The 12799-nt window shown below is 45.0% G+C and overlaps 1 protein-coding gene across 1 annotated transcript in view; it reads right to left on the reverse strand.

Moving 5' to 3' along the window:
- Positions 1–12230, reverse strand: part of CLTC (clathrin heavy chain) — a 972839-nt gene extending 960609 nt beyond the window's left edge. The window contains exon 1 of the mRNA XM_086954957.1: positions 11615–12230. Coding sequence (XP_086811083.1) covers positions 11615–11656 — 42 coding nt within the window. The 5' untranslated portion in view covers positions 11657–12230. The remainder of the gene's footprint in view (positions 1–11614) is intronic.
- Between the last annotated feature and the right edge of the window lie 569 nt (positions 12231–12799).

The raw sequence follows: 12799 nt of genomic DNA on the forward strand, positions 1-12799 counted from the left end.
CTCTGTCGTCCCTCAGCCTCACTCGTCTCGCTACCTGACAGCTGCCACAGCTTCCTTTGATCGTCGAGCCGTCAGCCGGATCTTCCGGAGTGTTTACTTCACGGCTGATGGACTCCCCCCCCCAGCCGGCCTCCGTCTGCTTCTCCCCGCCTCCGCCGTCCGATAACCTGCCGATGGGGAACTTCCACTGCCGCACCGCCTTCTGTCAGCCCCGCCGGGAACCTCTTCGCAGGCAACTCTGGCCCCTCGCAGGAGACGTCGGATTTCAGGCGACGCTCTTCTCACAAATGCTCCGATTCAAACTCACAGTAAGTCCGGAACCCCGATTGGGTCCGCTTCTCCGTTTCCTTTCCTAGAACCACAAAACTGGTTCACAGCGCTGCAGGCCATCTGTGGGACTTTTCTCACGACAAGTTTCTCTCGAGTCAGTGCCACAGCGCACAGGAACCACTTGGGGGTAATTTCTCAGGAGTCACAGGTCATTAACTCCTCACGAGCCCAAGTGTGTGGTTCAAGGTTTGATACAGCTCCCAGGTAGGGCTTGGTCAGTAGATGGAGGGTCACATCAGACAAGGACCGCTGCTGGCCCACAGGTCAATCAGGTTGCCTACAGTGTCTACTCCCCACGCTAGCGCCTCACTCCTCCCGCTCTCTGGTCACTCAATTACAAAATGGCTACCTTGCCCCTGTCCTATTTATAGGCTGGCCACACAAGGTCCAGCAGGATCCAGAAGATTCTAGAAGGCCTCAATGCTATCCTATGGGATTTCCCTCAGAGGTTAGCAGTTGGGGCAGTTGTAACCCACCATTTTGTTGACCTGAATGAATTCCTGTCATGAAGGGCACCTAGGCCTGAGGTGAAAGATCATGAGGGGCAAAAGAACTATCCCCCAGGCCAACACCATAAAAATCTAGTGGACCCAAAAAGATAGTAAGGAAATGAGGGGCAAAAATGGGACAAAATAAATAAATTGGAGGAGCTACGCAAAAGGCCAGACAGGTCTAACAATCTCTTTATGAGAAATAAAACTTTTAAAACGATTTCAAACTTCCATCAATGACTGGATTTAAAACTGTAATGCTATTTGTCTTGTTATGATGAAATAGCCCCGAATCAAAATGTGTCACCTGGAGCAATGTATCCGAAGAAGCCAGCGCGGGAACCGGGCTTGACCATGTGTTTTGTGGTCCGGAAATAAAGTTGAACCATACTATTCTTCACTTTTTCTCCTGTAATTTACCGACTGCTATCTTATATATTGTAGGTTTATATCTTCTCAGAACTATTCCCCCAATTGTACTCTGCACTACTCTGCACAATTATGCAACCTGCACCCATTTTTTCACCTTTCTCTCCTGTAATTTACCGATTGCTACCTCATATATTGTGGTCGCTCACTAGTGTCACTCGCGCTTCTTAGGGTCATTCTTGATCCGCGTAAGCTGGGGTAGGCTTCTGTATCTTTCACTCAGCACATTTATGTAACCTGCACTCACTTCACCTTTCTCTCCTGTATTGCACCGATTGATACCGCTTATATGCTGGTGGTCTCACTAGTATCATTTTTGCCCGCTAGTGCCATTTCTGATCCATGTAACCCGTTGTGTTTGCATTTGCATCTTGCTCCTGCATATCATTGTTCACCCTCCCGCACTACCTCTGCTGCCATACCAACATGGATCTCATAGGCAAGCACACATATAAAATCAACTACCCATCCGTGCTCACCAAAAAAGCTGCTAAACGCTTTAAACACGACTTCCTTAGGTCCCACCCAGAAACCCCCTTTGCCGACACCTACTGCTCATCGGTCAATGGACCCTTGAACACCGACATAATTTTCCACACCACACGCAGAGCTCAATGGAAAAAAACGTTCCTCACCCTACTCACCGTCTCCACCACCAGGAAAGCCGCCCATGGCCTAACACTCTCCATCACACCATCCCAACTCTTCCCAGGCAGAACCACCATCACTATTTACAATAACGGGATTGTCCTAATTCAATCGACAGACAGGAACTTGGAACTACTTGACAACTTGTTCCCCACTTTCAAAGAGCACCTATCCAACCCTCGGGCTTACACTCATATCACCTCCTGTCCTACCACCCCTGACCTCACAGCACCCACCCTTAACTCTCCTAACCCAGTTCAGCACCAGAACGACACTCTCCTTACCCTCACACCCAGCACTATAGTTAATTACCCACCTGCTGCAGCTACCCCTCCCCACCCATCAATCACAGACATAGATCTCGCCCCCTCATACACCACCCGCTCCCCCATCCCCCCTATCAACCCTCGTACCTCCGCTCATCTTCCCCCCCACACTTTGCACCCCCGTCCCATCCTCCACACCAATCTTCTCAGAACACCCCTCCTCCCCCATCGGCACCCCACACAACATGACTCTCTCTCCGCCTATCTCCCCCCCACACTTAGTACTCCCTCACACTTAGCACCACTCACGTCTAGCCTTCACCCCTCCTTCAACCTTTCACCCCCCACTCTCACTCCCCATTATCCCACCTCCTCCCCCACAACAGCCAGCCTCCACACCGCCCCCATTCACCCTTCCCCCCCTAGCACTGATATACTTCCCAATAACGCCAACACCAACCCTAACACCTATCCTCTCGCTAACACATCCATCCCCTTCACCAGCTCCACCTCCCCAGCAACCTATTCGCCTGTTCACCGCCAGCACCACCCCTAACGCCGCGCCCATCACCACGCTGGACATGATTATGTCCACCCTCCTCCAAATGAAAGAAGAACTACGCTCCATCAAAGAGCTGCTCATCACATACCCCAGACTCCCTCCTCCCATCACCACCCTTACACCTAATTACACCTCCCCCTCACCTCCTACTCGCCTTACCACACAACACTCCACACACCGGACCTCTATCCCCCCTCGCAATACCACCAATCGTAACACCATTCGCAATCACATTACCACCATACGTAACACTCCCTCTACACCTAACACTCCCTCCTCACCTACTCGCCTTATCACACAACTCTCCCCACACCGGACCTCTATCCCCTCTCGCGATACCACCAATCGCCCCAGACGCACTACCAATACGATCTCAGACCATGACATACACACCCTTCTCCACTCCTACGTCCCGGCCCCCCAATATAGCCTAGCCACTAACCACATGTCCATCCCAACGATTATCTCTAACCCCCTCAGGCACCAAAAGGATAACAATAGAGGTGCCGTTCCCAACAACCTCACTAATGTACCCCTCACTATAGAAACTTCCTCCACCCTTTGCATACTTCTCAATTGCAGATCGGCCCAAAGACATTCCGCGGAGGTCGCCGACCTCATCATGTCTCTGGAACCGGATCTAGCCATTCTGACTGAAACATGGCTGTCTGATTCCTCTACACCGATTATTGGATATCCTAGTCCCCCCAAACTACTGTATCATTAGACTGAACAGGAACAAAAAGACAGGCGGTGGAATTGCCTGTATCTACAGAAGCAACCTCTCAGTCACTAAAGCGTCTGCCCCCTCTCTGACTTCCTGTGAATACCTCTGCCTTGATGTAACCAGCGAAAGCAAACCAGCATGCTCACTACACATTATATAACACCCACCTGGGGACAAGCTCTCCTTCTTCCAACAACTCATGGATACAATATCAATCAACGCAGGACGGCAAAACACCCAAATTTTTCTTGACGACTTCAATCTCCACTGGAATGACAGCAGTGACACAGTGGTAAACAGCCTCAAAAGCTTCCTCAACTCACTTGATCGCACCCAAATATGCAATAGCCCGACCCATGAGAGAGGTTCTATCCTCGACCTTATCTCCAAAGAGGACGCTACTCAACTTTAGTCAATCCAACCTTGTGACTGGTCAGATCATCATATTGTCTCCTTCCTCATCAATGAAAAAATTAAATTTAACCCAGTTCAACACTCTAAGCCCAAAGTTTGGAAAAGAGACTTGAAGAAACTCAACCCAAACTCCTTACCGCCTAACAGCTGCAATCTCCTTCTTCCCCCTTCTGGCACTAAGGACGTTCAACTCCTTACTGACCAATATCTCAATGCTATGTCCACAATAATCAATGAGGCTGCACCCATGAAACTGAAAAGAGTCTCATCCAAGATCTCCAACCCATGGTATGACGGGAGCCTCAATGAGGATAGACGGGCCATGCGAATGGCAGAGCGCACTTGGAGGTCAGCCCCCTCTGCACTGCACCTAAAAAGCCTGAAGAAACAGAGAAACGCTTACTTCAGGAAAATTAAACGCTCAAAAAGAGATTTCTTCAGCCTCCAGCTCGCCCAAGCAAAAAACCGCCCAAGAAAACAATCCAAAGAACAACCCCAGACACTCAGCGCCATGGGCGCCACACCTTCCTGTGAAGACTTCTCTGCTTTCTTTAACCAAAAAAACTGACAACATAAGAAGCGATCTCCTCAATGATGCAATCCTTTACTCCAACCCCCAACACACAGCAGTGCCTGAACCAAAGAACAATGTTACATGGTCATCCTTTGGCACCTACTCCGAAGAAGAAATTGGCAGATTGCTCAGCACCCTGAAACCATCCAATCACCTCATTGACCCCCTTCCTGCTAACGCTGTAAAAGATTTTACCCTCCTCCCACTCTGGACTAAGATTATTAATAGCTCTCTTCAACAAGGATCCATCCCTAACGCCCTCAAAGTCGGGCAAGTCACACCGCTACTAAAAAAAACAACAGCAGACCCCACTGACCTGAACAATTACCGCTCTATTACAAATATTCCCACCCTCGCTAAACTGTTGGAAAAATGCGTACAGCTACAACTGACTAAACACATAGATAAGTTTGATCTCCTCAATGCTCATCAATCAGGCTTCCGAGCAGGGCACAGTACTGAAACTGCCATGACTCACATAGTGGACGACGCCCTCCAAATCCTAGACCAAAACGATACCTGCCTCCTCATCCTTCTGGATCTCTCCTCAGCATTCGATACAGTTAAACATGAGAACTTACTCGATCTGTTAAACACAAGAATGGGCATATCTGGGACTGTTCTCAAGTGGTTCACCTCCTTTCTACACAACCGATCACAAAGATTCAAAAGTAACAACCTGATGTCCTCTCCGGTACCTGTATCGCTAGGCGTCCCTCAAGGATCCTCCCTCTCCCCAACACTGTTCAACCTAGTTATGGAACCTCTCACTACCTTGCTACAGACATCCAATGTTCACTTTCACATGTATGCCGACGACACCCAACTTTATCTCAAAATACAATCTCCCAAGGACATCATGCTTCTGAACACCACGATCAGAAACACCCAATCCTGGCTTGCCGAGAATCACCTCAAACTCAATGCGCTGAAGACTGAGTTCCTCCTGATCTCACCTCCCGCAAAAATCTCTACGGCCCAAACATGGCTTAAGCAATTAACGGCTCTAAATGTACAACCTACCGTCAGACTCAGCAAAATCTTTAGGCATAACACTTGACGCCAATCTCAACATGCAGCAGCACATCAGCAAGGCAACCAAAGGAGCGAACTTCCAAATCAATACCTTGAGAAAACTTAAACCCTTCCTTTCTGCCAAAGACTTCCAAACTGCAGTACAATCTATAGTCATCCCGCACATAGAATACGGTAGCACCGCCCTCTGCGGACTTCCCCTAACTACAACGGCACCCCTAAGAGCGTCCCTTAACGCTGCAGCGAGACTCATCACTGGTTCAAAAAAAACACTCGCATATTTCCCCTGACTTTAAATCCCTGAACTGGCTACCTTTTGAAGCCAGAATACATCTGAAAATCGCCTGCATGACACAAGGCTGTACACATGAACTCACCCGCCTACCTCACTCAAAAGCTGACAATTTCGGGTGGCTCTAGAACTACTAGAAGCACAAACAATCTTCTGCTGAAGCCTCGAAGATTTCGGAAGGAAAAAACCTATAAACGCTCCTTTTCAGGAATGGCACCCTGGATCTGAAACTCACTCCCACCTGAAACCAGGCTCATCTCCTCCAACAAACTTTTTAAGAAAGAAGTAAAAGCGATCCTCATGGCTAAATACACATGATCTATTATTCTGTATCTCTCATGAATCTGCTCTGTAAGACCTGCTTGACCCCTTGGTCTATCTGTATTACTTGTATTATCGACTTACTTGATTGTATACGCTCCCTCTTTGTATATTTTTGTATTATTGACGTACCTTTCTGACTTTGCACACTGTATATTATCGGCACAACTGCTTGAATATGCACCTTGTACCGACACTACCGCACCTATGACCTACCTCATGTTTTTGACCTACCTATGTATCTACGCACCTTGTACCTAACTACCTCAACTATTACATTGTATTACTCTATCACCCCCGTGTCCTGTAAAGCGCTCTGATATCGGCAAAGATCTTGTTCGCGCTATATAACTTTCAAAATAAATAAATAAAATTTAAATTTCGCCCAAGATCCACACCAACAGTTTTCTGGTAGCAGAGCCTTCAAGCCTTAAGAAAGGAGCCATAAACAAATTATCCAACCTAGAATAAAATATCCAAATCTTGGAATACAATGGCCACAATTTGAAAGACTGAAAAGGTGTGTTTTTTGAAGGCGGTTGGGTTGATCTGAAGGTGCGAGTATTAATAGGGTGAGGAGTGTTTTTGTGATGGTGTTTACTGGTGAATACTTGAGTTAAGAGTGAATGGTCAGATTAAGGAGATGTTTAATGTTTATTTGTTAAGAAGTTGAAAAGTTTCACTCTCGGTGTAGCCAAAGATCCTTGTATGTTGAGACAAGTGTAGAAGACACTTGTTAGTATTGTCGAATGGTATTTCTTGTTTTAAAAGTAATTGTTGTGTACAGTGTGAGATACCGACACGTACACAATCGAGACAGGGACACAAATATATTGTTGTGATTGTATTAATACTGATTAATGCTAGCAGAACCTGATTGAGCAAAGTGTAAAGCTGCATTGATTAGGGTGATTGCAAGTTGGTCAAGACTTCACTTGCGAATTTGAAATTATTTTTCTGTGGTCAAAGTCAGATGGTGTAAAAACCTCAACATTCCTGTTGAATTATTAATTCTGTCTTTAGCAGAGCAAATATGAATTGTTATATGTTTTGTTAATGCCATTTTGAAGATTTCTGTTGAATTGTGTGAGAGAAACTGTAAAGGCGGGTGAACGACTGCAATGAGAGACGTGGTTGGTGACGTTATGATGACATGCTGTGATAGGTCAGTGTTTGTGTGAATATCACATTGGGATTTGTTAACAGGATTTCGATAAACAACAAAAGACAGGATTGGAGTAAAAGAAATCTGACATTTACGGAACAGACCAAAAATATGTAAATTGTATACTTTAAGATTTGTGAGAAATGTGAAATACTTTAAAGAATTTAAGAATTTTGTAGAGGGTGACGCTACAATTCAGATAGGGGAAGATTAAGAGGCACCTTCTGGCGGTACGCCTGCACATTACATGACAATTGAATTGGATTACATACAGGTTTATGGCTTCGCCAATGGTGCAAGGTTTCTGAGAAGGCGGGTACATTAAGATTTCCAAAATGTGGTAGCTCTGAAAATAGAATTACTGAAAGACTGGGAAAACAAAAATGTACGAAATCGAAATTCATTTATCAAGACTGAACTCGAAAATGCTTTTTAAATAGGAAGTTCACAGGTACCAAGGACCCCGATTACTTCAATTTGAAAGGTAGAGTACTAGCAGTCCTGCAATACGTTTAAACGGATCAGCACTTCTCAGTACCAAACAGGTATTCTAGGATAGAGAGTACCTGCACTTTGATATTTTTATTCCAAATGCTGCACATACTCCTTTCTGAACTGCAAATTAAACGCCTCAAACATGTACGATACTTCTAAAAACAAGACCATAAGGAGGACACACTATTTTAATAGTGGTGTAATGTCAATATGCTAGAAACTGAAAAAAATTAACACACCTAAGAAAGTGCTAACTATGTTCACACTTCTTGAAGCGTGCTGTCTCAACAGCCCCGTCACTTGACACATTATTCCACCAGGAAAAAAAACTCGATACAGTGCTAAAAATGGTCACGCTGAGCACTAATTAAGGAGGATCTTATTCTGTTCCACCATACTAATCAAAACATTAAACTATACCAGACATATCTTAAACAGGCTTAGCAGGGTTGGTGTTCACAACTTCTGCTGAAACTGAGGCACACCGGTATTGTACCGCCTGCATGATTTCATTTCACCTGCAAGATAAAGCCATAGAGCAATTTCCATGCTGCAGGAAGTTATCGTATGAAAAAATGTGCTCGGGTTGAACTACTATGAATTAAAAACATGCTTGTGATGAACAGGGCTGCTGGTTGTGCCAATAAAAAAAATGAACGAGAAAATGCTGTACTGTCAGCAGAAAAAGTAAACCCACGGGTTTTTCATTGCTTGCAAATAAGAGTGATCTGTGACAAGTGGGTCAATGAAACATTCTTGAACAAGAAGCCCATGTGATTCTGGGAATATGGAAATATTGTCAGTTCGTAGAAAGACCACCATATTTACAAGTGGCAAATCATGGGACAAGTTTTACAATACAGCCACTGAAAAAGGCAGAATTATGTGTCACCGCTACACTGACTAGAACAAATCAATTAAATGCTTCCTAGCCAATAAAGACAATAGTTTTGAATGGAAACATTATTACAAGACTTGGAAACAGTATTTCAAAAAAAGTTTGGAAAAAACAGTTAATTCTAAAACACTACAATGAAACAGTAACGTCCACGCACATTTCATAACTGACATATTACAGAAATCACGTAAAAAATAAATAAATAAATATGAACGACTTGAGAACAGGAGTGGCTCTGTAACATCTGTGACAAGAACCCACAGGCAAACGGGTTGACAGGGAACTCCCAACCACTCCCTTAAATGACACAGCACTACCCAGCAATGGCTCCATGGCTGAAGCAGTGCCACCCACTTCACAGCTCAACATAACATGAAGAAGACGCCCCGCCCCACCTAACCCCACAGAACTAGTGTGGCTCGTCTGCAATCTTACTCTCATGAGTAGAACAAAATCAATCCTACTAATTCACCAAATGCCTAGATTTAACGGAAAACTGTTTAACTGAAAACCTGGGTAAGTGGTGAACAGTATGAATGTTTGTTCACTTATAAAAGATGCACAATTCACAAGTGAGAAAAACAGCATAAAAGGCAGGCCAAATTATGTGATGGGTTGTTGCATTACAAGTGTTTCAAAAAAAGCAAACTGTAAGCGTGTGACAGGAGAAAATGAGTGGAAGAATGTACTTTGTAGGCTATGCTATTGTAGTAAGTAGTTGCCATCAATACATTCATTTAGCATTAGATCTTTAGGATAGAGAATGGACAAGACAGCAACATAAAGAAGCTGAATGATGGGTAAAAAATGTGCACAGTAAATGACAATAAGTGGGTGACACTGCAGCGTTTTGAGTGGCACTATGAAATTATAGTACCAATAGGAACTCTGCACTAAATGAGGTTATGGTGTACAGAAAAATATGGATTAATGGCTCATAGTATGCGAAGAGAGGATACAATGGTTGGCCTGCACTTGTCCCACGGCTATAGGAAGTATTTAGGGGGGTTGACTTGCACAGACTGAGACAGAGAGTTTCCGACAGTGCTTTGATTCAACTACCAGCAACTTGAGTTGCTCGGTTTGAGTTCTAATCAGTTGTGTTTAATCAATCCGGCAAGGTGAGGGCACATAAACTGCGAATTGACAGTAACAGGAAATAGATGTTGTATCCTTCTAGTACGAGAGCGGGTGCTGTGGTTCAACATTCGTCCACTAGCCTTACATATACACTTAGTCTATCGCAGGTAATAAATTAGTTCAGATTAGCAATTATACATGTGGCGGAAGGGAGGAAATGCACGGGAGCTTGGAGAGTACAAAGTTAACACTTGATCAGTAGTGCTGTAACTGTGTTTAAAGGGGAAAGTAACCGAATCGGTTACTGGGATGTATTTTTCACTGGCTGCATAAAAGCGACTAGTCTTGTTCTTTCGTTAGTATTAAATCCCCTTGTCTAGCCTACCGACGCCTAGGAGCTTAGAGACTTGGAACCTTGACAGTCCTTTTGGTTGGGAAAGCAGTCCCAATATGAAGCATGTGCTAGACTTTCTACTACCCCAAGCTCCTAACTTTAGAAATTCGCAAAGACCTGCTGCACCATCCGTTTTATCAAATAATTATGAATTAAACTTGATTTGAAAACGTCATGAATACATTCTAAAGTCTTGTGCTGTAGTTTAATGTGGAATAAAAATGGACTGTCAAAACACAATGGTTATTAATTACTTTATTTTCTGCACAAAGGGCCACTGCGTGGAAACTTCTCGACAAATATACTATTTAATTGCAATTATCTAATTCGAAGTTGATAATGATGAACTGAGCAATGATAGTGCATGATCTTTCATTACGATGTGTACATCTTAATATAGCAAATAAGGTATTGTTACAAATTGTAATAAACTGCACTAATACAAGAGTGCCTGTGTTTCATTAAACAGCTGCGGCTATGTGTGCTCGCCCTGAGCCCGTAGTTAACAACTGTGCTAAATATACTTAAGACGAACAGTGATCTACCAACACCAAAGAGCGTACATCGCCTTTGACAACTGTGCACGCGCATCCCACATTGAGGAAAAGGGTTGCAGCAGGCACTGTGCCCCTCCTTAGTACAATCTATGTCCCACTTCAGCAATTCCCAGTCCTCTTGGCGACAAACTGGTAGCTCCGTGTGCTGCACAGACTACCAACAGCTCACTAGGAATTCTAAACAACTGACAAAGGTTGCTGCGCCTACCACTGAATTAAGGGCTCCGAGCCCCCAAAGAACCACTTGACGTTACGCCTTTGCACATCATCGTGTCCCCAAAGACAGGTTGCAACCATTCAATACTGTAGAGATGTTTTTGTCTAACTGCTCCCACCTGCCGCTTCTAATCGGGTACTGCTGTAATAAAATCGAACTTGGTGGCCAAGGCGGTCACTTCTCCGTCCAGCCACTGTACTTTTCATTATCCTTCCTGTCGCTATAGCAAACTGCAATTTATCCTAAACAAATATTCTCCTGGAGTTCCTTTAGTCTAACGCCCTACCACCTTGCAGACCCCACGCATCCACGACTTTCATGTTCTTAATACTGTAGACACAATGTGCTCCTACGAGCTGTCACATCTTTTTGAGTCACCACATCTCAAACTATGTAAGCCTGTGAACTGCGCTCCGCCACACCGGTCACCTTGGCACCGTAATTCTACCTTTGCTTGCTGTTCATGTCCCCTGCTACATATACCACGCCCATACATTCAGCGGCATTTTACACCTATGCTGTTTCCTCATTACCTTTGCCCCCGCGCCGTTGCATGTCACGCTTTACTCAATGGCTCAGGGCGGCATACATGTGAATACCTCCTGTTGTCTAATGCAGGGATTGGTAGCTATCCTTTCCTCTCCCTTCTGAGTCTGTATCTTGTTCCTACTACCAGCCTAAGCTGCTGTCCCAGTGTGACTTCCATTTATAGTACCTACCTGCAGGTGCTCCTGGAAGCGAATAGGCAAAATCTGGGCCATGGTTGCTGATAATGTTGGTTCCTCTTTACCCAAAGGCCCTGCTGTCTCTCCGGTAGCTTCTGTCTCTTTGGACCTTCGGTCCCGCCTCCTTCTGACTCGGTGTTTGTGTGCCTCTGGACCTGTCACTGGCTGCCGGCACGCTCAGCTGCTGTCAAGCGCAGCGGAGGGATACGGAGCTCGGTGCGGCGATCCAGCGCCTCCTGTGGACCCGGTAGAATTCAGCTTGACCCTCCCCTCAAGCCGCAAATGGCGGAACTGCGAGTCAAGCAATCCGGAAGCGACAGTGAAGGGTGGCGGAGGGATTCACTAGGACTTGTTTCCGGTGAAGGAGTTCCCTAGTTGATCTTGCGACTACTAGAGAAGGACTGACAGGTCTGTGGCGTGGTAAAATGCACCCGCCGTATACCGGCACCTCCTTAATGGTACATTGTTACTACATAAAACTGCGATTTTTTTTTATAAGGACTACTTTAGATGAACCGATGTTGCCCTTTGATTTCTGCCACATCATGCGAGAAGCACACTAGCGTCATTTCCGACTGCACCGCCCTCGCCCAGCGCTTCCTGGTCACCTGAGTTACCAAATACAATGACACAAAAGTAGGACCTTCGTTGATGCTGCAAAATAGACTAATATCTTCTACCGATGCTGCAATGCACCCACCTAGAGAAAATTAATAGCTTGTATTCTGATCAAAGCAAGGTTAACAATTTTTAGTTTTAGCATTAGCGACTTTTCATTATAATATTAGAAGGTTTCGAAAGTTATGTTTATGTTCATGGAGGTTCGAGCAACTGATGTAAATATATCTTGGTGTTAACGACGTTTTTAAAACTATCGTTATGAAATATAATATATCCTTTGTGTTCTCTGCAAAGGCACCTCTCTCTTTGCTCATCAGAACCAATGGTCGAAATTAATCTCCAGTTCCGTGTTGCGCTGGTATCGGGTGGTCAGGCACCGTGTCCTTCTTTTGTGTTTGGCAAGTAGTGGGCGTTGTTAGTTTGACAGCTGGAACTCAATTGAGTCTGCCTTTTCGAGTACCCTTTGCCCCCTCCACTCCCAACACCCACACCCCACTGGCAGGTTCAACAATGTACGGAGGAGGTGTCGTACTCATCATGGAGTTTTAGAAAACTTAG

The sequence above is a fragment of the Lissotriton vulgaris genome, chromosome 2_1 (genome assembly GCF_964263255.1).
Source record: "Lissotriton vulgaris chromosome 2_1, aLisVul1.2, whole genome shotgun sequence".
Taxonomy (NCBI): Eukaryota; Metazoa; Chordata; class Amphibia; order Caudata; family Salamandridae; genus Lissotriton; species Lissotriton vulgaris.